This window comes from Equus caballus, chromosome 6 (genome assembly GCF_041296265.1).
Source record: "Equus caballus isolate H_3958 breed thoroughbred chromosome 6, TB-T2T, whole genome shotgun sequence".
NCBI lineage: Eukaryota > Metazoa > Chordata > Mammalia > Perissodactyla > Equidae > Equus > Equus caballus.
The window spans coordinates 60,322,343-60,350,146 of record NC_091689.1 but is presented as its reverse complement, the minus strand read 5'-3'; the positions used below and the strand labels follow the sequence as shown (position 1 = coordinate 60,350,146).

The window sequence follows — 27,804 nt, the reverse complement described above, 5'->3', positions numbered from 1 at the left end:
AAGCAAGCCGGAAAGGAAGAAGAGGAATTCATCCATTTGAATATTGGTTCATTAGAATGAAGTCTTTAAAGGCTTCAAATCTATCTTAGCAGAATGGATAGAAAAGATCGATGCCCACTGTAGATCCCTATAGCACGTATTATGATTCCTATAGGTCTGCAGCACCCAAAGTAAAGCTTAAATACGGCAAAAAAAGAAGAGGATCAATCTGTGTACCATTTTAGTTTGACAAATATGAAGCAGCATGATTTCTGCCTCAGGCTTAGATTTAATTCAAGCAAAAGCAGTCTTTGCCTGCATTAAAGTAAGAAAGATGGGCTCCCTTCCCATGTTTAATTTCCCACTCTCCCTTCTCTTTACCAAGCCCTCGATAGGTTCACATAACTGAACCTATTTTCCCCTGTTCACATCAATATTTACATATCCTATACCCCATTTCTTTAGGATTCATATGGCTCAGTGCCTGCCTGATAAACTAATCTAAGTGAAGGAACTCAAAAATAACTTCTGGATCACCCTAATGTTTATCAGATCATGTATTTGTGTGTTAATAGAGATCTTCCATATTCCCATCACACTTACTAAAGGAATAACATTAGGAATAAAATTTCATGTACCACGGTAGAAATTTAGCTTTAGTCTGCCTATGTGTATATTACCTTGACTTTAAGTAATGCTTGTTCTGTGTTTACTAAACCTCATCCCACATAGCTTGAGTTCATAGATAATATCTGAAAAATCAAGAAATAGTAGTATAAACAATTTATTCTGAAATGTGGAGTGAAATATCAGAAGAAAGGCCTAAACAATTTAAAAGTGAAGAGGATTCCTCCAGGGAGTGGGAAATGAGTCAAGAAGGGTGGGGCAAGGGTCTGGTTTTTAAAAAGCTATTATTAGACTTTTAGATCATTTGATTTCATAAATATGCATAACTTAAACTTTTAAAAAATGGACAAAGGAAAGTGAGTGAAACAAAAACAATTTTTAAATCAAAAGACTAAAATAAACAAAGAGCTGATTATGCTAAGCAAGATCAGAAGACAAAGACATAAGATTACAATACTGGTGAGATATAAATATAGATGTTTAGGAACATAAAACATAAAAATTATGCACAATATATAGAAATAACTTTAAAGCCTTGATAAAATGGATAACTTTCTAGCAAATACTAATTACCTGCATGACACAAAACAGAAGAAAAAAATAACCGGGAAAACATTAACAAAAATACTATAAAAGTACCCCTTAAACAAAAATACTAAGGATAGATGATGTAACAGGAGTGTAACAGGGGAAAGATAGAAGATAAAGGAAACAAATGATAATAATCTTCTTACGTTTGACAAAGCCAGAATTATCTTGATAACAAAACCTCATTAACATAGCACCAAAAGGAAAACTTCAGACTAAACCTAGAGATGCTAAAATCCTAAATAAAACACTAGCAAATCCAAATTAATTAATATTCTATAATTAAGCTGTAGTTTAAAAGTGCAACAATTAATTAATATCAGGAACTATAGTCACCGAAGTCATCGCATTAAGAATTCAAAATGTTGTATACGTGTATCATGATATCACATTGTCTATCCAATTTTTATTTGTCAATCGTACCTCAATAAAGCTGAAAAAGAAAGAATTCAAAATGAAAAATAATAAAATCTCAGTAGATGCAAAACATCAGGTGATAAAATTCAACATCCATTCCTGATTTTAAAGACAAATTCTGGGAAACTAAGAACATAGAGGTTCTTCTTTATCATCTAACTGATACCAACAGCCAACTTCATACATCCATTGAATCACTACAACTACTTTTCCAGAACAGTCTTTTGCCAGAGCAATGACAAAGGGGTTTGGACATCTAACCTACTTATACAATGTTAAATAGGTTTCTTTAGTACAAAACTTCTGACTATATTTAATTCAACTCCTGGAGAGACACATTGCTTCTAATGAAAAAAAATCAAAATAACTAAATGAACTAAATGCCCAACAAATAATGGTACATTCATGCAATCAAGTGTTTTGAAGCCATTAGAAATTAGTGTAAAGAAGTAAATATAGTTATACAGAACTATTTTCATTATGGAGTTGATTTTAAAAATACATGCTACAAATCAGTATGTGTAGTAACACTCTATTTTATAAAATGAAACACACATATTCACATATGTATATGCATAGAAACAAAACTTCAGGAAGTTTATTAAGAACAGGTTAACACTATTTCTGGTTGGTGACAGTGTAGGTGATTTTTTAAAAAATGTTTTGTATATCTATATTTTCTAATTTTTCTATAATGAACATGTTTCTTATATGAAAAAACATTAAAAAATATTAAAGATATAAAAATATCACCAAACAAGAAATATATAAACTGACAAGATTTTAAAATACAAAATGAATAATATTAAATTTACAGTTTAAAAAGAAATCCTCTTCTAAGAAAAGAACTAAACTATATAATCCAAATTGACCTACTGTTTTAGAGGTTCAGATATCATATTATTTCCCGTAAGTCATAATATTAAAGACAGTGACCAGAAAATGCAAATAAATTGTTTAATAATAAAATATACTCTCACTTACACTTTAAAAGGTTCGAAGGGTTACAGATAGAATGCTGATGGTAAAGAGAAAAAAATCATGTTGAAAACAATATTAAAAACTTGAGATACCAAAACACATTGTCTTATCATCTTTGGAGTTGTTGACACAAAAATCACTCTAACTAGAACTCAGGAGCGATAACAAAATGAGATAACTATAGTCATTCTAGTTGATGTTGTTGAGGGCAAAATAATATCCAGCTTAAAATATTGACACTGCGTAGTTTTACTGAAAATATGATTTCATCTTGATGGCTAATTTGCATATCCTCACAAGTATAATATGTTTCAGAGAGGCTATGGATATAAGCATTCAGCTTTTCATCCCTCTGTGAAAAGAAGGGGAAAGAAACTCAGTGACATGAATGGAGAGATCCTTGGGCATACAGGCGCATGCTCTCTCTCTCTCCTTTTGCAACTGCAGAAGTAGAGCAAGAACACACAGTTATTGAGAAGGATTTGCATTTGGCAAATCCTTTATTGTCCCCCCCCCCCCCCGAACAGATTCCTCCAGGAAAAGAGTTATTGCAAAGTTTTCACTCAACACCCTGAGTTGGAGTATAACTTATTCTAGAGGCCAAAGAAAAAGAAGCCACGCGGTTTTTCATTTAAGTTTGAAAAAATTGAATTCTCTGTTCACGTGGGTTTGAAAATCAATCCCTTAGTCTTTAAAGAGCACAGGTGGCCTCAGAAGGTTGTAGTTAGATCACGCAGACACACTGAACTTCTCTGCCTTGATCCTGTGCCATAGACTCCATCCAACTGTCAGCGTACAAAGACGGCTCCAAAGCAAGCCAGAAAGGCAGCCGTTTCCATCACTCTCTTCTCTTAGTCATCTCCAGGAGGAAAATCTCTGTAGTAGCTTGTCTTCTGGACACCAGGATCCCTCCCTTCAGGAGGGAAAATCATCTCATGGTACTTGCTAAGAAGTGTGTGTTGTTTAGAAAGCTGATCCCCCAATATAAGTAATTGTTCATGTCAGATTCAGATTTAACAAGTAGTACTTATGTGCCAGGTGATTTATATACTTTTTGTTAATCCTTAAAACAACTCATCAAAGTTGGCATTAAAATTCCTATATTATAGAAAATGATATGACTCAGAAGAATTAAGTGACTTGTCAAAAAGTACCCAGCTAATAAGCATCAGAGTCAAAATTTGAACCCAGATCTGAGTTTATCTGACTTCTTCAACCAGTCTCCTCACCTATTTCCACCAACATAACAAGGGCGCCAGCAACTTTTATGGAGAAGAGCTATGGATCAGACACATGTAGTACAGAACTTCAGGGTTTATTCCTTTCACTCCTGTGAGAATCTGATGTGATAGTCACGAAATACGAAAGCAGAGAACCAAATCTTACCTGAAGGTGGAGATGAAAGACAACCAATTCTTCTCAATGTGCTCAGCGAGAGGCTGGACCCCACTCCAGGGACTGAAAGAAGAAACTGAGGTGAATTCTACAGCAGCTCTGAGCAGTTCTGCCAGGTGGGGAGAGCCTGGCTAGACACAGACAGAGCAGATTAGGGGAAAGAAAAGATGAAGGGCATGGTCTCACCCCTGGGCAATTTCTTTTCTTTCCTCTTTCCTCCTGGCCTCTTTTCTCTGGCAGTCTGCAGAGAACAGGCCACGCTGGCAAAGCCACTGACGTGCATCTCAGCTCCCAGGGCACAGAAAGAGCTGAAGCCTTTGAGCCATTTCTTTGCAATTTGCTGCAAGTTTAAGGCCACACGTGATAAAGCTTTCTTTATGGGAGAGAGTGAAAAAAGAAAAGACCACTTGTGATCTTACTTGCTGATTCCCAGAAAACACAACGCTGTAGGGGGCAGAGAGTAAGGGAACAGAAGCAAGAGGAGGGACGGAAGTTTGTAACAAAGATTCCTCCTTCTCCTTCCAAGTTTTTAAGCCAGCCGCTCCTTGAGGACATCGCTGGGATCCTTCAGTTTTAAAAAAATGGCTCTTGAGCTAAATCTCTGCCTGGTTTCTTTTCCCACTTGGATTCTAGAATCTGCAGAGATCACATACCAGCTCAGAATCAAGGCTCTGCAGAGTTCTCTCCCGAAAGAGTTAATTCTCAAAGGGACATGATCAGTTGCTCACATCCACAATTTCTGAGTCTTGAAAATAGAAAAAAAGAAATTGAATTTTTGGCATTCAGTTGTTTATTCTATCTAAATTCCAAGGAAAGAGAACTCCTTACACTGAGAAATTCTACAATTCTAATAAATTCTTTTTCCAAGAGTACCATTTTAGAGGATTTTGAGCAGTATTAGCTTGTACGTGGTTTATACTAATAAATGAATTTGCTACTGGAATTATCCAAAAATCCACTATATTCTTAAATGGCTGTAACTCTGGCCTGGTCACTTAACTTTATCGAGTTTCAACTTCTTCCTCTGTAAAGAAGAATTTTCTATATATATATAAATAAAAAGATTCACAGGGTTGTTTTAAAGATTAAATTATATCATGTATTCCAAAGCACATTGCAAATAACAAAGTACTAAATGACCAGAGGTATTATCATTACACATATAATTTCAGTTCACGTAATGGTCAGGATCACTAATCAATATTCAAATATTATTATAAACACTATTACAAAAAAATTAAAAAGAATGCAAGGCAAATAAAGAAAATAATAAATCTTGCAATGAAGCAATGATGTATCCAGACTCTTAAAAACCAAATGTTTTATTTTAGCAATCAAACCAGTCTTTGCCATCAGACACAGTGAGCAAACATCATAATAGGTCTTACATTTTTCAACGTACCTAACAGGTGACCTTTGGTGCACTAAAGGGGAGACAGAATTTACCAGCCAAAAGTGCAAAGGGCCTACTTTTCCTCACCAAGAAATGCAATTCTCCCCTGAGAGTGTAATTTGGTCTAATAATAAGTGTATAAGTGTATATAAGTGTAATAAGTGTAATAATAATAATAATAATAAATAATAGTAAGTGTAATAAGTCTTCCAAACTTGCTCAAATTCAGTCTCTAACCTGATTCCTTTTCTGACCTCTTCAGTCTACAGCTAATGGTACTATTTTGAATGTACATAATACTTATTTTACACGATATTTGGAGTTTCTCATATCCAGCCTTGCATTGTATTGCATCCTACTTTCATCCTCTAGATCAGGGGTCAGAAAACTTTTTCTGTAAAGGGTCAGATAGTAAATATTTTAGGTTTTGAACGCCATACAATCTCTGTCACAACCACTCTGCTCTGCCATTGTAGTGTGAAATTAACCATAATTGAACGAATCATAACTGAATGAATTTCCTAGAGCTGCAGTAACAAAGTACCACAAAGTGGTTGGCTTAAAACAATAAAACTTTTCTATCTCAGTTCTAGAGACTAAAAGTCCAAATTCAAGGTGTCGGCAGAGCCATGCTCTCTCTGAAACCCACAGGGGAGAATCCTTCCTTGCCTCATGTACCTTCTAGTATTTGCTGACAATTATTGGCATTCCTTGGTTTATAGAGTCATCACTTCAATCTCTGCCTCCATCGTCATATGACCATTTTCTCCCTGTGTTTCTGCCTTCTCCTGTTCTTAAAAGGACACTAGTCATATTTAATTAGGGCCCACTCTAATGACCTCACCTTAACTTGATTACATCTGCAAAGACCCTATTTCCAAATAAGGCCACCTTCACTGATACAGGGGGTTAGGACTTCAACGTATCATTTTTTAGGGACACAATTCAACCCACAACCCTCATATTCTCACATCGCTCCTTACCTGAGTTGAGCTTAATGCAATCATTTTAATCACTCGCTTCCATACAGCCTCAATTCTCTTGTCCATCTATCACTTTGTTGTTCTTTGGCAAACCACAGTTGGGTTAAATCCAACTTTCTGTCTACTCTGTGGCTGCATCCACATTGTTTTAAATGGTTGAAGACCAACTCACTAATATGCCCTCAGGGCTTATTTTAAATTTATGACCAGCAACCTCACTGTGCCTTACAAGCATTTTTAAACATAATACCTTTTAATAACCCAATCACTTTTCCTCACTCCGGAATGACTTCTCTTCTCAAACCTTCAACATTTCTTTCCCAACTCTCATTATCAGCTGATGACCTTGCAGAAGGAATTCACTAATGGAATAGAAAAAATCAGGAAGGAAATATTGCAATGTGCCATCGCCACATTTACCCTCCACCTACATGTATATTCCTATTATCTGTCTTCTGTTCTGTTCCTGTGGATCTACGGTCCATGTTTCTAAGTCCAAGCTTTTGTCTATACTCCTTCTCTAAAATTCCTCTTCTCCAATCGTTTTCCACAAATTCTAATTAGTTTCTTGCCTCCACCACTCCACCACAACTACTTTCATCAGTAACATCAAAGACCTTCACATTAATAAATCCAATGATAAATTTCCAGAACTCATTTTAATTGCTCTATTAGCAGAACTGTGTGCCATTGATTCTGCACTTCTCTTTGATCTATTGTCTTCACTTGGTCTTCAGAAAACCACACTCCCTTAATTTTCCTCCTCCCTCACTTGTCATTTGCTCTTGGTCTTCATTGCTAGAGTACCCCACAGTTCAGTCCTTGGAATATGGTTTTTGCTCTACCTACACTAACTCTCTTAGTGACCTCATCTAATCTCATGGCTTAAAGTATCACTATGATATAAGATAAACGAGGTTAAGAAAAACTTTGTCGTGTCAAATTTGAATTAGGGTTTTTCAGCCTGAATTATATATATCCTAATTCTCTGTGATGAAAAGATCTGGAAACAATGACAACCAAGTAAGCCGTAAGTGCAACTAGCATGGAACTGGGTCTATAAATGCCATAAAAAAGGAACCATGATTTCTTGATATGTGACTGTTACCAGGACTGGGGATATAAGATGGGCCTGGAATATCTTGTCGTACCAAAAATCAAGGAGGCCTTGAATACTAGGTTGTGCCACAAGGACTCAATGGCTAACTTGAACGAGCTCCAGCTAGTCAAATATAGGAAAATTTGAACATCAATAAGAATAATAATTATAATTGTTGAAACATATAAAATGTTTAAATTTATGAATCCATAATAACACTACAAAAAAATTACATGGTCACCTTTGGATGATTCTAAGGAACCACTTCAATACATTTAAAACCGGTACTTAGGGGAAAAAATGTTCATTTATCCTGCCTTTCCTATTCATTATGTTCATTCAAATTATTAAAGTGTAAAGACAAATTTCTTTCTATGGAAGTATTCCAAATAGTAAACAAAAAAGGGATGGGAGAATTAGAATATCATAATTTTCAAATCCTTAATGAATTAATGAATCTAGTTAACAGTTGTCAATGACCAATATATCATAAAAAAGAAGCAGCCATTTTGAACACGTAGATGGAAGTTAGAAACTTGAAATACCACCTTTGAATCAGCCCTCCTCCCTATTTCCAAACAAAACAAATCTTACCAAGCCTCAGTTTAGATCTGAATAGCATAATGTTCATTAAAAATACAGGGAAGAGAAGATCATGTTAAACGACACTCTAAAGATGCAATCAGCAAAATCCAAAATGGAGAATCTCATTAGGACAAACAAATCAGGGTTTTTTTTTCCCAACAAAAAAGGGCAAGAGGAAAAGGAGATGGGCCCAGTTAAAAGAGAGGCAAAGACGTTAATAGACATCTCACCAAAGAAGATACACAGATGGAGAATAAGCATATGAAAAGATGCTCCCAGTTACTTGTCATCAGGAAAATGCAAATTAAAATGGCAATTAGATACTATTGCATATCTATTAGACTAGCAAAAATCTGGAACACTGACAACACCAAATGCTGATGAGGATGCAGAGCAAGAGGACTCTCATTCATTGCTGGTGGAAATGCAAAGTGGTATAATCACTTTGGGAGAGAGTTTGGTGATTACTTACAAAACTAAACATATTCTTGCCATGTGATCTAGCAATCACAATTCTTGTTATTTTCCCAAAGGAGTTGAAAACTGATGTCTACTCCAAAACTTGCACATAGATATTTATAGCAGCTTTATTCATAATTGCCAAAACTTGGAAGCAATCATGATGTCCTTCAGTAGGTAAATGGATAAAAAAAATGTGGTTCATCTAGACAAAGGAATATTATTCAGTGCTAAAAAGAAATGAGCTATCAAGCCATGAAAAGACATGGAGGAACTTTAAATGCATATTACTAAGTGAAAGAAACCAATCTGAGAAGACTACATACTGTATGATTCCAATTATATGACATTCTAGAAAAGGCAAAACTATGGAAACAGTAAAAAAGATCAGTGGTTGTGAGGGATTGGGAATAGAGAAGGGATGAATAGGTAGAACACAGAGGATTTTTAAGGGAATGAAAATACTGTCTGGCATCATATATTTGTTCAAGGGCATAGAAGGTAGAATACCAAGAGTAAACCTCATGTAAACTATGCCTTCTGGATGATAATGCTGTGTCAATGTAGGTTCATCAGTTGTAACAAATATACCACTCTGGTGGGAGATGTTGATAAATGGGGGGTGGGGGGGGGGGGTTGTGTGCACGTAAGGGCAGGGAGTATGCGGGAAATCTCTGTACCTTCCTTTCAATTTTGCTATGAACCTAAAACTGCTCTGAAAAACAAAAAGTTTTAATTAAAAAAAAAAGGAGATGGGGAGAATTGTAAATTGAAAGACACTTAAGAAATGAATTGATGAGTTACAGTGCATGGACCTTGTTTGTACCCCTATTCAAAAAGAAACAATCTATAACGAGAAAATTTTATAATCTTCTTGAAAGATTTATAATCTCAGAAATGTGAACATTGTGTGGATATTTGTTTCACTGAGGAATTTGTGTTAGTTTTTTTAGAGATGATAAAGGTGTTGTTATTGTTTAAGGGCACATTTTTTAGAAGTAAATACTGAATTATTTACAAATAAAAGGACAAGATGTGCTGGATATTTTCAAAATAACTTTGAGGAGAAGTGCTAAACATTTGGAGGTATAGATGGAACAGGATTGGCCATATATTAATTGTTTGAGCTGGATGATGGGTGCTGAGTTTTCACTATACTACTTCTCTAATTTGAATAGTTTTGAAAATTTCCATAATTGGATTTTAAATAAATAATAGATTAAAAAACTGTTAGTGGATGAATTTTGAATTCGTTTCTATAATTGACCTCGAGGCAAAAATTGATATATTTAACATTTATTTTCTACTATCCATTCAATGTTTTCTTTGCTTTCAGTAGGCATTTCAGCTGGTTGAGGTTACTCACTGATGGGATGACCCAAAACTTCATTCCTGAAGGGTCAGAGTCCTTAGTGGTCCTGCCTTTATTAGGTTGTACTAATACAAATTTAATTAATACTAATGGATTAAAGTACTAATACTTCCTTTATTAAGAAGTACTAAAAGGTCCATAGAGAATCCTCCGGATTCTAAATACAATATTTCTTGCCTCTATTTTGTAGCAGAAATCATGTTTCAGCTTAATAAATTGGGATCAGTCACCTCCTCTTCCAATGCTTCAGCATCACGAGAGAAGAAAATGTTCAGGTGGTAGCCTCAATTCCACGGCAATGGAACCATCACGTCCTCTGGTGAAAGTATCTCTCTTTTGCAAACTACTTCCTCTGAACAAGCAGAACCAAAAGTTTCAGAGATAGGAAGCAAAATAAGTTAGTTCTTAGGCATAATAGTGAGGGAAACAACTCCTACTTCCACCTCTTCATTCCAATATATGTGCATTTTGGCTGTAGGACAAACAGCAACATATATTGGTAGATGGTTCAGAGTATATGCTGCATTATATCTGACCATATGCCAATCTCACAGGGTTTACAGCTGGCACGCTACCTCAGTTTTCAATAGGCTGTTCCAATATTCTCAAGACTAGATTTTTCCTGCTTTCCCCATTGCTATTGCTGGCTTTTGCGATTGAACTGCCAGTTTCACTATGGGCATGAGCTTCCATTATGTGGAACGACTGCGTGCCCTATATGCCTTCATTATCTTCACTGTGTTCCTCATCCTTTTCATGATTTGCAGAAGACAGGATTATAGCCCCCAAAGATGTCCACTCCCTGGTCCCCGGGAAACTGTAAATATCTTGCTACATGGCAAAAGAGACTTTTCAGATATAATTACTATTAAAGAGTTTAAAATAGGGAGAAGATCCTGGATTATTTGGGCCCAATATAAGCACATGAGCCCTTGAAAGCAGAGAAACTTCTCTAGCTAGAGACAGAAATGGTGCAGCAGAAGAGGAAGTCAGGAAGTCTCAAAGTATGAGAAGGACTCATGTGCCATTGCTGGTTTAGAGACGGGGTGGAGGTGGGGGGCAGTTATAGGAGCAATCCCAGGAGGAATGAGATGGCCTTAAGAAGCTAAGAGAGGTTCCCAGAGGACAACCAGCAAGGAAACAGGACCTCAGCCCTACAATCTCAAGGAACTGTATTCTGCTAGCAAGCTGAATGAGTTGAGAAGCAGATTCCAGAGACTTCAGAGAAGCAACCAGGCTGGCAAACACTTGATTTCAGACTTCAGCAGACAATGCAACCAAGCCCATCCGTATTTCTGACTGACAGAGCTGTGAGCTAATAAATTGGCATTTTTTAAATTCTTTTTTCAAAAATTATTTTATTGAGGTCATATTGCTTACAACATTGTGTAATTTCAGGTGTACATTATTATACATCAGTTTCTGTATAGACTGCATCCTGCTCACCTCCAATACTCTAGTTTTATCCATCATCTTGCATTTGTACCCCTTTGCCCCTTACACCCTTCCCTCAATCCCCCTCCCTTCTGGTAATCACTAATCTGTTCTCCTTATGCATTTGTTTGTTTATTTTCCACATATAAGTGAAATCATAGTGTTTGTCTTTCTTTGTGTGGCTTATTTCACCTAGCATAATACCCTCAAGGTCCATCCATGTTGTTGCAAATGGCACGATTTTGGTTTTTATGGCTGAGTAGTATTCTGTTGTATACATATGTCACATCTTCTTTATGCATTCATCTGTTGATGGGCACTTGCTTCCACACCTTAGCTATCATGAATAATGCTGTGATGAACATAGGGATACATAAATCTCTTTCATTTGTTGATTTCATGTTCTTTGAATAAATACCCAGTAGTGGGATAGCTAGATCATATAGTATTGCTATTTTTAATTTTTTGAGAAATCTCCATAATGTTTTCCATAGTGGCTGGACCAATTTCCATTTCCACCAGAAGTGTGAGGGTTCCCTTTTCTCCACATCTTCTCTAACAGTTGTTATTTTTTTGTCTTGTTAATTATACCCATTCCAACAGGTGTAAGGTGATATCTCACTGTAGTTTTGATGTGAATTTCCCTGATAATTAGTAATGTTGAACATCCTTTCATTTGCCTATTGGTCATCTGTATATCTTCTTTGTAAGAATGTCTGTTCATATCCTCTGCCCATGTTTTGATCAGGTTGGTTGTTATTTTGTTGTTCAATATGAGTTCTTTATATATTTTGGTGATCAACACATTGTCGGATATATGATTTGCAAATATATTCTTCGAGTTAGTGGGTTGTCTTTTTGTTTTGTTCATGATTTCCTTTGTCTTACAGAAGCTTTTTAGTCTGATGCAGTCCCATTTGTTTATTTTTTCTTTTATTTCCTTTGCCTGAGTAGACATGGTATTTGAAAAGATACTGGTAAGGCTGACGTCAAAGAGTGTACTCCCTGTATCTTCTTCTAGGAGTTTTATGGTTTCAGGTTTTACATTCAAGTCTTTAATCCATTTTGAGTTAATTTTTGTGTATGGTGCAAGATAATGGTCTACTTTCATTCTTTTGCAAGTGGCTGTCTAGTTTTCCCAACACCATTTATTGAAGAGACTTTCTTTTTTCCATTGTATGTTCTTGGCTCCCTTGTCGAAAATCAGCTGTCCATAAATGTGTGGGTTTATTTCTGGGCTCTCAATTCTGTTCCATTGATCTGTGTGTCTGTTTTTCTGCCAGTACCATGCTTTTTGATTACTATAGTTTTGTAGTATATTTTGAAATAGGGAATTGTGATACTTACAGTTTTGTTCTTTTTTACCCAGAATTTCTTTGGCTATTCAGAGTCTTTTGTTGTTTCATATAAATTTTATGATTCTTTGTTCTATTTCTGTGAAGAATGTCGTTGGGATTATGATTGGGATTGCATTGAATATGTAGATTGCTTTAGGTAGTTTGGATATTTTAACGATATTTATTCTTCCAATCCATGAGTATGGAATATCTTTCCATTTCTTTATGTCTTCTTCAATTTTTTTCAATAATGTCTCATTGTTTTCAGTGTATACATCTTTCACTGCTTTGCTTAAATTTATTCCTAGATATTTTATTCCTTTTGTCGTGATTGTAAATGGAATTGTATTCTTGATTTCTCTTTCTGCTAGTTCATCATTAATGTATGGAAATGCAACTGATTTTTGTATGTTGATTTTGTACCCTACAACTTTGCTGTAGTTGTTGATTATTTCTAATAGTTTTCTGATGGATTCTTTAGGGTTTTCTATATATAGAATCACGTCAACCACAAACATGAGATTTTTACTTCTTTCTTTCCAATTTGGATATGTTTTATTTCTTTTTCTTGCCTAATTGCTCTGGCCAAAACTTCCGGTACTATGTTCAACAAAAGTGATGAGAGTGGGCACCCTTATCTTGTCCTTATTCTCAGAGGGATGACTTTCCATTTTTCACCATTACATTTGATGCTGGTTGTCAGTTTGTCACACATGGCCTTGATTATATTGAGGTATTTTCCTTCTATATCCATTTTATTGAGAGCTTTTATCATAAACGGATGTTGGATCATGTCAAATGCTTTTTCTGCATCTATGGAAATGATCATGTGATTTTTATTCCTTATTTTGTTAATGTGGTGTATCACATTGATTGATGTGTGGATGTTGAACCATCTCTGCATCCCTGGAATAAATCCCACTTGATCATGGTGTATGATCCTTTTAATGCATTACTGTATTTGATTTTCTAAGCTTTTCTTGAGGATTTTTGCATCTGCTTCATGTTGTCCTTGTCTTGTTTTCGTATCAGGGTAATGTTGGCCTCACAGAATGAGTTAGGAAGTGTCCCATCTTCTTCAATTTTTCAGAATAGTTTGAGAAGGATAGGTATTAAATCTTCTTTGATTGTTTGGTAGAATTCTCCAGAGAAGCCAGCTGGTCCTAGACTTTTGTTTTTTAGGAGGTTTTTGATTACTGTTTCAATCTGTTTACTTGCAATTGGTCTATGCAAATTCTCTATTTCTTCTTGATTCCATTTTGGGAGGTTGTATGATTCTAAGAATTTATCTGTTTCTCGTAAGTTATCCAACTTGTTGGCATATAGTTTTTCATAGTGTTCTCTTATAATCCTTTGTATTTCTGTGGTATCCTTTGTAATTTCTCCTCTTCCACTTCTAACTTTGTTTATTTGAGGCTTCTCTCTTGTTTTCTTAATGAGTCTGGCTAGGTTTGTCAATTTCGTTCATCTTCTCAAAGAACCAGCTCTTAGTTTCCTTGATCCTTTCTATTGTTTTATGTCTCTATTTCTTTCATTTCTGCTCTAATTTTTATTACTTCCTTCCTTCTGCTGACTTTGGGCTTTGTTTGTTCTTTTTGTAATTTTGTTAGGTGTAGTTTAAGGTTAGTTATTTGAGATTTTTCTTGTTTGTTGTGGTAGGCCTGTATTGCTATAAATTTCCCTCTTTGTACCACTTTTACTGCATCCCATAAGAGTTAGTCTGTTGTGTCTTCATTTTCATTTGTCTGTAGTTATTTTTTTATTTCTCCATTGATCCAATGGGTGTTCAGTAGCATGCTGCTAGTCTCCACATATTTGGGACTTTCTTAGCCTTTTTCTTGTACTTGATTTCTAGTTTTATAGCATTGTGTTTGGAAAAGATGATTGACATGATTTTAATCTTCTTATATTTATTGAGGATTGCCCTGTTTCCAAACATATGGTCTACTTTTGAGAATGTTCCATGTGACTTGAGAAGAATGTGAATTCTGCTGTTTTTGGATGGAATGGTCTATGTATCTCTATTAAGTCCACTGTTTCCTTGTTGACTTTCTGTCTGGATGACTTATCCATTGATGTAAATGGGGTTTTGAGGTCCCCTACTTTTATTGTGCTACAGTTAATTTCTACCTTTAGGTCTATTAATAGTTGCTTTATATACTTTGGTGCTCGTGCCTTAGGTGCATATATCGTCATAAGTGTTGTGTCCTCCTGGTGTAATATCCTTTTTATCATTATATGTTGCCCCTCTTTGTTTCTCATTATCTTTTTTATCTTGAAGTCTACTTTGTCTGATGTAAGTATGGCAACATCTGCTTTCTTCTGTTTGCCATTAGCTTGGAGTATCATCTTCCAACCCTACACTCTGAGCCTGTGTTTGTCTTTAGAGCTGAGATGTGTTTTCTGGAGGCAGGATATTGTGGGGTCTTGATTTTTAATCCATCAAGACACTCTGTGTGTTTTGATTGGTGAATTCAATCCGTTTGCATTTAGAGTGATTATTGATATATGAGGGCTTAATACTGCAATTTTATCTCTTGTTTTCCAGTTGTTCTGTATTTCTGGTTTTTTTTGTTACTGTTGTTGTTGTATTTCTGACTGCCATTTCAGCTGGGTGGTTTTCTGTGATGGTTTTCTCAGTTTTCTCTTTATTTATGAATTATGACTCTGCTCTGATTTTTTGTTTAGTGATTACCATGAGGTTTGTATAAAAGATCTCAAAGATGAGATAGTCCATTTTCTAATAGCCTCTTATTTCCATTAGCCTAGGCTGGTTCCATCCCTTTCCTTTTCTCCTTCTGAGTTATTGTTGCCACAAATTATTCTTTTTTGTGTTGTGAGTTTGCAACTAAATTGAAATTTTATGGTTATTTTTTATGCCATCTTTCCCTTTATCTTTTATAATTGTTTGCTAACCTATTCTGACAGAGAGCTTCAGTTTTCTGATTTTGTCTGTCTATTAATTTTCTTGCTCAAAGCTTCGTAAATCTTTGCCTTTTTGTTTCAGGTAGGAAGGCTCCTTTCATCATTTCTTGTAAGGCAGGTCTAGTGGCAATGAACTCCCTCAGCTTTTGTTTACCTGGGAAAGATTTTATTTCTCCATCATATCTGAAGGATCATTTCACTGGATAGAGTATTCTTGGCTGATTGTTTTCGTCTTTCAGTATTTTGAACATATCATTCCATTCTCACTGAGCCTGTAAGGTTTCTGCTGATAAATCTGCTGAAAGCCTGATAGGTTTCAGGTTACTTTCTTCTGCATTGCCGTCCTTAATATTTTTTCTTTTTTATTGACTTTTGACAGTTTTAATATTATATGTCTTGGAGAAAGTCTTTTTTGCATTGATGTAATTAGGAGCTCTATTGACTTCATATACTTGTATGTCCAGTTATTTCTCCAGGTTTGGGAAGTACTCAGCTATTATTTCTTTGAACAAGCTCTCTGCTCCTCTCTCCCTTGCTTCTCCCTCTGGGATACCTATAATCCTTATTTTACTTTTCCTAATAGAGTAGGATATTTCTTGAAGAATTTCTTCATTCTTTTTAAATCTTAGTTCTCTCTCATCCTCCACCTGAAGCATTTCTAGATTTCTATCTTCCAGGTCACTCCTCCATAAGGTCTGTTCTATTTTTTATGTTTTCTACTTATTTTTTTTATCTCATTGTGTTCCTCATATCCAGAATTTCTATATTTTTTTTTTTTGAGGAATATTAGCCCTGAGCTAACATCTGCTACCAATCCTCTTCTTTTTGCTGAGGAAGATAGGTTGTGAGCTAACATCCACGCCCATCTTCCTCTGCTTTATATGTGGGCTGCCTGCCACAGCATGGCTTGATAAGCAGTGCATAGGTCTACACCTGGGATCTGAACTGGTGAACCCCAAGCCACCTAAGCAGAGAGCATGAACTTAACTGCTACACCACTGGGTCAGCCCCTGTATGATTTTTTTCTTAAAGGCTTCAGTCTTTTTGGTAAAGTGTTCCTTCCATTCATTAATTTTATTTCTGGGGTCATTGAACTGTCTTTCTGTGTTTTCTTGTAACTTACTGAGTTTCTTTATTACAGCTATTTTGGATTCTCTGTCATTTAGATTATAATCTTCTGTGACTTCAGGTTTGGTTTCTGGAGAGTTGTCATTTTCCTTCTGTTCTGCAGTGTTACTGTAGTTCTTCATGGTGTTTGATGAATTGATCCTCTGCCAGTGCATTTGTGGTATTATCTGGCCACAGATTCACCTGCCACTGCTGGGATTGCAGGCAGGGGCTGTGTCTTCTGTTCCCACCCTGTTTGCTGGTAGTTGTGCTTGTCAGGCCGCTCTGTGTTTACGTGAGTTGGCTGTAGCTTCTCAGTGTGCGGATCGCGCTTGCACAGGCTGGCTGCTCGGTTTGATGGCCAGGTCCAGCTAGGATGCTCCACTCAGTAGGCAGGGTACCTACCCAGGCTGAGCTACTACTGCTCAGTGGGGAGCATTCATGCAGGCAGGCCCTGTGGTAAGTGGGTGCACCCATGGCCTGGGCTACCACTCTGAAAGCATTCACATGCCGGCCAGGTTGTCCCTACCTTCATTCACATTCATACCACTGCTATGTGAGGATCTGTGACCTAGATTGCTGCTGCTGGGGAGGGGGAGGGGTCTGCTTCCTTAGTTCCACTGCTTCCTGCAGGTGTAGTCCACCAACCTTCAGATATATAGCTGGGTGGATCTCTCAGGCATCCTATTGTGTTGTGTAGGGAATCCTCTGTTGGGTAATGGATGTCCATTTAGTTGTAACTTACAGGGGAGAGACAAAGTGAACAACTCACTCTGCCATGATGCTGACATTACTCCATCAAGTTCACATTGTTTTAAGTCATCAAGTTGGTGGTAATTTATTAAGGCAGAAATAGAAAATGGATATATCATCTTTATCTACTTTAAAGTCCCTGAAGACCAGAGACCAGGCCTTCAATGGATTCACCTTTGGCATCTGGCAGGGGAATGCCAGTCAAATTGACAGTAGAGCAAGGAGTGATTCCATCCTGAGTGTTAACTATAAAGTATGAAGCAATACCATCCCCCTACTCCTATCCAGCTCTTTCTGTCCCAGCAGCCCAGAGGACCCCAGACAGCACAGGCAGATTGACAATTCTTCAAATCTGACAGATTTCAGCAGAGGTGGATCTGAGGCTCCTTACCTTAAGCTAGCAACGATGTCAGAAAGAATGGTCAGGACATGAAGTAGCTCCAGGATTAAAATAAGCAAGACTGTTGCCTAGATCTATCCTAACAAACAGAAGGTTCTCTAATTACTTAACAACTGATTTGATCTGATTTTTATTTTCATTGGTCAGGGTGTGGTATCCATACCCCATGCTCCACCTCATGTGGTTCAGCGGGTGGAGGGGTGATCTGTAGCATTGGACAAAGTATGGAATAGGGTGATCAAGGATACACTAATCTGATCACTGAGGCTTTCTATTTCAGGCAGTGGCTATGGCTGTCCTTTTCCTCTGGCCTGGATTTCAGGCTCATTAGACCTTACCTATCATCACGTCTCTTATCCTATTATGTAAATTAACTTTTCTTCACCTAAGACCAGTTTTGACAGCACCGTAGCACAGGAAGGAGATGAAGGTGCAGACTGGATACCCAGCCATTGCCTGCCTTCCACTGAGGACCAGAGTATCACCACAAGAGGAAGGCCCGAGAGGGAGAAAAATCACAACTGAAGAAGACATAGTCAGTCTAGCCCGTTGTGCTGTGTGTAGTTGGAAGAATTTGTGCGTGTGTGTGTACAAAGTGAGAAAGAAAATATATGCATCCAGAGCAGGTAAATACTCCACTCATATATAATTTGCCTGAGACACAGAAATATACATGATAAATGGCTGGTTCCTTTGGTAGGGGGATAGTTTGAGGCCAGAGTGGAAGGAAGCTTTGAATATATGAAGCTTAGGAATTGGGATTTTGTCTCATAGGTAATGGGGAAAGCAATGTGTATAGATTGAAGAATCAATTCCTTGGGAACTTTGGGTAAAAATTGTATTTTGCTTTTATTTGTTTCTGAGGACTGTATTTAAGTTAATTAACACTCTGAAATCATTCAAAATTTTCTAAAGATTTTCAAATACACAGGACATAAATAATTCTAAGTCTGTATAACTAAATATCCTATATATTGGGCATCCATAGACAGTTTTTCTAGGATAAACTGTAGCCTTTTTAGAATAAATGGTAGCACTGTCTATTTCATAGGACTCTGAAGCTGAATGCTGGAAATCTCAAACTGGGATAGCTCAGTTTTGGTGCCAACTACTCAGTTAGATAAAGGAGACAGCTTAGCCTCAGAAAGTTAGATGAAGAGTAATACAGCTGAGAATTCATCAGTGATAGGGAGAGAGATGTGACCATGGGAACTGAGCCCCAGGATCCTTGGAAATTGTAGCAAGGCCAATGGATGGCTCACTGCAGTGGAGGCTGGGCATAAGACACTGTATTTGGACATGACAGCTAAGGATGACTTCAGAAGACTAGAGTACTGGAGTTGTACAAATAACTACATCAAACATGATACCACAGTATTATGTTTATATTATACATTATCTTCACATTATAACATCCACATTGGTCATCTGTGACACAATTCTAATAATTTTGAGTACATATTTACTGTAATATTAATATATATATATATAAAACCAAGAGGCACTTCCAGTAATTCTGGCAAAAAAGGAGCATCATTATAGTGTCTAAGCTAAAAAATAATAAAAATAAATACAATTTATCTAATATTTTTCTGTACAGATTCTACTTTTTACAAAACATTTATCAGCCATTAACTAAGTCACTTAACAAATACTTGTGATAGGATGATACAAAGTATTGCTACATATAATACTTGCAAGATACAGGTGAGAGGACGAGATTTATTTCAATTGCAAAATGATCACTTAAGTCCAACGCTTCATTCCTGTGTTTCTAAAAGTTGATAAATTTGGAAAGTTATTAATTAAAAACATATTTAGGTTTGTTGAGAGTGGTGAGAACTACACTGTTAAAAATTGTCATGTGCAAATGACATCCCCTACACTGTGACCTTGGTTGGCAGTTATTCGAAAATATTGCTTTTTAGGAATACCAAATTAAGTTAATTCAATTCTCTCTGGTTTACAAATGTCCTACAAATATTTGGGACATGCTATTTGAACTTTCTAATGACAGTTTTTGTCAGGAAGAGGTAATGACTGATCAGAACAACTGCTCCATCAGGAATCAGAACATATTTTAATCCCCAAAACCGAATCAAATTAACCAAACCAACCAAACCCAAAACCACTCTGGATTCAAATTAAAGTTCTTTCAGTTGCATATCCTAATATTATTACAGAAAGCCAGGGAGAATCTTGTTTTCATTATTTTTCATTGAGAGTTTCAGAATATTTATAAAAGCACCAATTTGTATTTTGTGATTTGCATGATAAAAATCTCTAGGAAGAAATATCGGGGGGGGGGGGTTCAGGGATATTTATTTCCAGTGCTTGTCAACTAAGAAATTGTCTTTGTTACAACAAAAATGGTATGCCTTCTTCTGTGAGAATATATTGAGAAACGAACTGACACTCGTAAATGGAAAAAAAACCCTCACTAGTTAAGCAAACATAATATGATGAAAATCCCATGCAAATATTTTACAGAGTATTAAAAAATACTGATTTTTTTAAACTAATAAACAAATATATACTAAAAGTCAAGACATTTAAACCCCACTAACAGATAATATATAGATATGATAGGGTTATTATTTAAAGATAGCAACACTATAGTACTGGGTTACGGTTACAAATAGCTAAAACAAAATATCTGATATAATATGTGTTTTTAAGTCATAAAAATAATCAATTAATTTTTGAAAGAAAGGTGATGGGAAATTCTACCAACTGACAAGTTATATACAAAAGAAAACATCTTTAAACAATTACTTTTAACTTCACATTAAACCATCTGAATATTCTGCTATTATAGAGGGAGTAAAATTACCAGAATAAAAAAAAAAATCTTTGCCTTCAAAAGGTATTCAAGCAGCAGTTTCCAAGTTCTAAGGGCTAATTCACATTCCAAAATGTGTAAGTGCTTATTTTAATAAAGTCAGTCAGTGTGTAAATACGGATCCAGGAAGTCTCTTTACTCCAGAGAAACTTATAACTAACTTGGTTTGTCACAAAGATGGAAGGGTGTCCTGGGATGATCCTTCAAGATTTATGTAATGTTCATTCCCAATCTACAGCTCTGCTTTTTTTCTGCTTTTTAGTACCACGGGCTGCACAATAAAACTAGATGTGGCAAGTTAGAACCTGAGGTGAAAGGCATTCTTTCTCCTTCTTACGGCAGAGGAGATTTCGGATTTTTCCTTTACTAATTTTGAATTAGAGAAATAAAATTGAAGAGAAGTCATACTTTTCTCCTATGAGTTTGACTTTGTTTCTTTTTAAAGAGGAAAAGAAGAATTTCCTGCTGTAGTTTCTGTTTCATTCGAAATAGGTACTTCTACTGACACTGAAAACTTAGTTAAAGCACCAAAGCTTTCTGGTTATGAATTTCAAATTCCAACCTACCATTTGATCGCTCTTGGCAGACAAATGTAGCGGGTGTGATTTACTGACTGGTCAGTGGTTCATCTGTGAAAGTCAAGATTAATAAGATTTAATGAAGTAAGTAATTTAATGAAGTAATGAAGTTACTGTTAGTAGTAATGAAGATAAGTATTTGAGCTTTTAATTGTGTTGGAATTTAGTAAAATATAATCTACATTAATACACCATTTATTTTAAGACAACCTAAACCATTATCAATTGCTGAATACTACATTTCTTTTTCTTAGGATAACTCAGAAGAACTCAGACTACAATTTGTACACTTAATCTAATTAAATAGAGGCTAAATCTATTTTTATCTATATAATGTATTTATTGGATTCTTCATAAAAAATTTTCCTCTCTGAGGCATGAAGGACATTAGAAAAAGAATGACATATTCTTCTTTTCAGTTTTCTGTTACATAATACTAGTTCTTAGTATATCAAAATATTTAGGATCTCTATACCATGGAATGTCATTTTTGTGGGTTTCATTTTAATTGAATAATAAAAAATTTTTTAACAGCTTTGGTTCAAAAAAGTAAATTAAATTTAAATATTCTTGGTAGTACTTACATACGATGATTTAATATTACTCTCTTTGAAGCGTTTTTTATTTGAATTATTAATTGCATGATTAAAGAACCACTCCTTGATGTGAAACAATGAGGAAATCTGTCTGAACATAGACATGTTCAGTATTTCTTATCAATAAGGCTTGCCTTTTTTTCTGTGCTCCACAACTCCTCAGGGAAGCAGAAATCTTCGGCTACCAATGCCTGTCAAGGTAATCAACCTTAAAAGTATGATATGGAGAAAAACTAGCTACCTTTAAAGGGAAATTTGGATTCTTTTTAGAGCCTTAAGCTTATTCAAAAGCCAATTTTGCTTTCCACCTATACATCATTCCATATTGTCTATAGTCTTACCTGACCTAAAATAATTTATACTGGATCACTAGTTTTGAAACAGCAGATTAACATTGAGTTCCACCAGCTAAATAAAGCCTTAATCTTCAGTTTTGTATCCTCAGATATATTTAGTAAGAAAATGACCAATTTTTTTTTGTCACTATTGTTAACCTGCTATTAGAATGATTTGATAATGTGAACATTAAGATTAGTTCAGGTAAGGTAACCACAGCATCACTGTGAAAAACGAAATGTGTTAAGCCATAGCACAAACTGCCTAACATCCATGGTGCATAACATAGACTGAAAAATATGTTCTTCTTCTTGAACATGGTTCATTAGTGTGAAACATGCAAAGACTTATGCAAACCTCAATTTAAGTTCTTTATCTAATGCATTGTTTGCAGTTTCATTAACTCAGTGCTTGTAGTTTAATTCAGCCCCAATCAAGTTTCCAACAAGAATCTGAATATTTTCTAGAGGAACAAACTGATATGGATATAAAATCTATAACTCGTCTATTTCCCTCTGATTAGAAATTCTAAAAATAACTGAATTTTGGAATGCTCTTCACCTAAACTGGCTAATCGATCTTCTAATCGTAAGCTTGCAGTTTGTTGAAAAGATTAAAAAAGTAGACCGACAATCTCAGCAAGTTCCTACTTTTACTTCATGGATAAATCACGAGAGAAATTAACGACCTAGAACAATGGTCATAACGTGTGGTGCTGCTTGTTAGCAGAGGAGATGAATGGAAGAAACTCAGTTGGATTTCAAAGTATATAGAGATTTTAGCTCTCAATTATCTGCAGTTGAACTATTAGCATTTGAAATTTTATCGATATTTTTCCCACACATCAGCTGATAATCTCTAGAATAAGGAGAATCTTGATTTACTCTAGATTATGAAAGTTTACACAATGGTTTTACTGGAGACTTCTGCCAGTTTGAAAAGGCAGTTTATTTCCAAAATGGCATATAAACCAGGAAAGGTATTAAATGGGAATCAGAGTTGGATGGAAGCAAAGGATGCTAAGACCTTTACTGTGGTTTTCATTATTATTTTAGAAACATTGTAAGTGATGAGGACAGTGGAGATTCCCCATACTGACATGGAAGCACCGAAAATACCTCCTAAAGTAGAATAGAAATGATGTTTTGATTACTCACTTCTCATTAGTCAGGAGTTATCACACAAATAGCTCACTTTTATAAAGCAGTCATTTCAAACTTTAGGCTTTATTTACAATGACAATTTTTATATCTTTATTACTTAGAAAATAATTTATATTTTTCCATCATTTAAACAAAGAATAGGCCTGAGTCTCATGCCTTTTGCACAGCTTTTACCTTGAAAGAAAGTTCTCTGGGAAAGTGACAGGGGGCATCAAGAAATTGCAAATCAAGAGAGACAGGGGACACGAGGAAATCATCATACATACATGTAATACGAACAATCTGCATGACATACAATCCCCTTTCTTTAGTTTTACTGGGATTGCAATGGTTAGGATTTGTTCTGGAATTCCATCAAAATGGAACAGAAAGAAATGGGTATCGTGTTTTTAGAAAGTGGATATTTTCTTAAACATAACATGAGGAAATTCCTTCACTTGTCATATAAAGACCAATATAGATATATCCCTGTACAGAGCTACTGTTTTCATCTTCTACTGAGAGCAAAACCAGGTCTTATATAAATGACAAAAAAATAATTTTATAGTTAAAAAAAATAAAACTAAAGTGGTGTTTTCACCAAGGAAATTATATTCTAAAGGTTGCCTTAGATAGATAACTGGAAAGACACTCTATTAGCATTTGGAAATGACAACGATGACAGTCATAGTATACCTGGTCTTCGCCTTAACAGAGAGTAACCACTAGCATCAAGGTCATCAGTTCCAACTTTTCCTACCATTGGTTTTATGGCTGTCTAAACAGTTATCCTTACCCTAAATGGGCTAGAAATTCCTTCATTTGAAAGACCTGAGTTTATCTAATGGCACCTATAATTAGGCTCATATAAAAATGTAGTAAATTGCAACAAATACACTGGCACCACAGGAAGTAAGCTCCGGAGTTGGAAGTGAACACAGTAATATTGCTGTCACCAAGGAAGGGGAGAACATCACTAACAGAAAATAACTTCTTATGTCCCTAGGCATCCTTTGGGATGTATTCTGTGTGTATGACAGTCACACACTGGATGAATCTCCTCTGCTTCAATTGACTTCCAGCTTTCATATATTGGCAATTTATTTTTGAAATAAAAATTATTAACCTGCCTGGACTGATGAACACAATTATGAAATGAAGAGGTTCTAATTGTTTTGACCACCAGTATTCCTATTATTTCATGGATCTTAAAACAAAACAAACAAACAAACACCAGGCAGTTTGCTAAGCTCTTCAGTCTGGCAGCCAGGATGACTCCTACTCGGGGCCAGGCAGCCTTGATGAAGCTGCCTATATAAATGGTTATGGACTCTCAACTGCCCTCTCACCATTCTACTTGCTCCACACGTAGATTTTTTCTCAACTTATATTTATTTTAGAGATGAAAGACATTTGGAGAAAGGGAAAAGATTAGTTTTGTTAAGTAATTAGATGCAAGACGTATGTGAATATGAACACGTTTTTTTCCTTCTCTTATTTGCAAGGGAAGGAGAACAGTTAAATTCATGGGGGAAACGTGTTTGACTCACAGTAATTTTTGCAAACATTGAGACACACAGGCAATACTAAGAAAAAGGAAAACAACTCGGTAAGTCCTAAATAATGAACACCTGTTGTTAACTCAGAAAAATACTGAAATTGCTCTAATTATTTAGGTACAGTCTGAGTCCATTTGATCCTTTTCATATTTTCCTGCTTATTGGGAAATCTGCCTTGAAACCATGTTTATTTTTGATTGCATTATCTTTGGCTTATTTAAAGAATGCTATGGATTATTATAAAGCCATCACTTTGGAAGGGAAGAATATAATATCAATTTATGAGAAACAAAGGCATTTTTAATGTAAACACTCTTTTCTATGACTTCAGAGGAAATAAAAAGTAGAAATCACAATCAAGGTGTACTTAGAAGCTAAGATTGTTTACATGATGAGCAGATCCGTATATGGTCCTGAAGCAAGAGTTACAACCAAAAAGTGTTGGGAAGAAATGGACACCAATGACAAACATTTAGTATTGGTTAAGAAAGTACTTCACTTGGGAGGTATCAACCCAAAAGTTAGCAAAAGTTACTAGTGAAAAAACATTCTTCGCAGCATCCTCATTTAATTGGCATAAAATAACTGTATCAGATTATCATTTAAATTAGAATAGGTAGATGAGTGGCTGTCCATAGACCTCCATGCAAATGAATCATCACTCTTTTTCTGGACTTGGGGATGTAATCAATGTATCAAAACATATACATTGTATCAATGTATCATTGTAGCAAATGTATACATGTATACAATGTATCAAAATGGTGATTAAAATATAACTTTATAAAAATGTTTCCCTTTTCCCTTTTTTTTAAAAAAAAAGAGTTTACTATCTACAGAAACAAAAAAAAATCTTTATATTTACATCAAGATAACTATTCATGACATATAATATGAAATAAAATATTGAAAGTGAGTATCAACTTTTTAAATAGGTATGGCTCACAGCATAAACAAGTGTAGATAAACAAACCAAAAAAAAAAAAACAAAGACTTTCAATAATAGGCCCAGTCCCCCCAAAATCCATCTATAATCTTCCCTGCCAAAAGAAGCACGATGATGGGCCTGACTGCAGATAGAAGCTACTCCATCACACAGCATGTGGAGTCTCATAACAGGGTTGGTCAGTGGGACCTTCCCCACCCAAAAGCCAATCCTTCAACAGTTGCCAAGAATCAGGCTTTCAGTCTGTCAACACACACCGAACCCGAGGGGGAAATTTCCCCCTTCCCCTCTTGCTATAAATCCCAAAGTGGGTTTCTCTTAGCCTTTCTCTCTTTTTAATTTTTCTACCGTACATTTTGCAGTAAATTAAGACATGGGAGATCACTGTTAAGAGCAATGTCTCAGATCTTCTCTGGCAACCTTTTAGAATTCTAACCTGATGAAAAGACCTGACTCTAGCTCCTTCCTAGGTGTTTCTGTATAAAGAAAGCCATCCCCTTAAATTTCAGGTGAGGGACAGACACACTCATAGACAAACAGCTCCTATACATTCATTAGGCGAGTAGACTGGAAAATGCCTCAGTCTTCCAGGTTTAAGGCTGGTGACAGAGAGCCTCCAAGTGGTGTATTGCAGTAGTACCAGTCACGTGGCCCTCTCGCCCAGCCAGGGAATACCCTCCCTCTGCAGAGGGAACTTTATGAAGCGAAACAGAGGAAGGCATTTGCAATGGCCGCCTCTCAAAGATACTCCAGACTGAACTCCCTTCTGTTTGTTCACATGTGCTGAGTCCTGTGCTGCAGCAATTCCATGAACCGCTGAAACCACACAAATCTCTTCACAGACACACATACACACAGGCACCCTTTCAATCCCCCCCCGCCCCCACACACACACAAACACACACATACGATGTTGGCAGGATGTGTAAGAATTCAAATAATGCTCTGGAACTTTCATCCCTCAGTACTAAGAGCAAAAGCTTCTTAGCTGTAACCTGCATTTGCTGCACTGCTCTCCTGCTAAGCCGCACCATTTCCCTTGCGAATTGTTTTCCTTTATTTTTACCTTTATGATTTATTATATCACAGTGACCACTATATATCTTACTATGAACGTTACTAAATTGTGGAGCCAGTATTCCTGGCTTTCAGTGTGTATGTGTGTATGTGTGTGTGAATATGTTTTACATGTATCTACGTGAGAGCTTATATACATACACACATACATATTTCTTCCTTAAAAAAATCCTTAGAAGCTGGTGTTGCAAATGTGAAAGCTTCTCTGAGCAAGAGTTTTTAACAAGGTACCTCACTGTAAAAATAAACACTTAAAATGCGAAAAATCCCCCAAAGCGATAACCATTTGCCCATCTTCTTATATTTCTACAGTGTCGTGTCTAAGTGTTGTGCTGGCTTGAAAAGAGTCTGTGACAAGTCACTCGGTTCGGAAACACAGCTCATTCTATCCATTGTCACTGGTTTGGCTTTGGGGTGGGGATCTCCTCTTCTCTCGACTTCCCTTTCTCTTCCTCTTCTTCCCTGATGGCCTGGATCTGTTCTGAGGGATGCTGCTGGGGGCACTGGTCCAGAGACTGATTTTCTATGCCCGCCAACCGCTGTTCCTCTTCAATGACTTTCTTCCACATCTTGTGGTTCTGCAGGAGGTGCTGAGTTATTTGGCAGTAGATTTTCCTCCTTTTGAAAGTTTTCTTTCCTGAGAAAACACCAAATAAGACTACTTATTTGTGTGCTGAGTACATGACAGTTATTTCTTTTCATATTATTAACAAGAGTTAAGCACCCAATGGATACCTCTATCTATCATTTGATTTGTATATTGTAATAATGTCATCTTTGAGAGTGGGGAAATAAGAGGAAGACGGCAATAACCATTAATATACCAGTGAAATGTAACTGTGAACAGTGTTTAATGCTTGGTAGCATCTAATACAAGGTTATGCGTGTATCTTG

At 36.1% G+C, this 27,804-nt stretch overlaps 2 protein-coding genes across 16 annotated transcripts in view; both read right to left on the bottom strand.

Moving 5' to 3' along the window:
* The window catches only part of SLCO1C1 (solute carrier organic anion transporter family member 1C1), a 64,662-nt gene extending 60,051 nt beyond the window's left edge, over positions 1–4,611 (bottom strand). For 4 of the 14 annotated variants that reach the window (XR_011439715.1, XM_070270034.1, XM_070270035.1 and 1 more), the window contains exon 1: positions 3,979–4,163. Coding sequence is in view for 1 of the 14 variants with exons in the window: in XM_070270040.1 (XP_070126141.1) it covers positions 3,979–4,050; positions 4,174–4,270 (169 nt within the window). In the remaining 13 variants the exon portion in view is untranslated. The other 10 variants (XR_011439717.1, XM_070270031.1, XM_070270037.1 and 7 more) reach the window with 7 other exon arrangements.
* A 14,587-nt stretch (positions 4,612–19,198) lies between these two features.
* The window catches only part of PDE3A (phosphodiesterase 3A), a 293,395-nt gene continuing 284,789 nt past the window's right edge, over positions 19,199–27,804 (bottom strand). The window contains exon 16 of one of the 2 annotated variants that reach the window (XM_014740463.3): positions 19,199–27,547. In XM_014740463.3, the coding sequence (XP_014595949.3) occupies positions 27,306–27,547 (242 nt within the window). In that variant the 3' untranslated portion in view covers positions 19,199–27,305. 2 annotated transcript variants of the gene reach the window in all.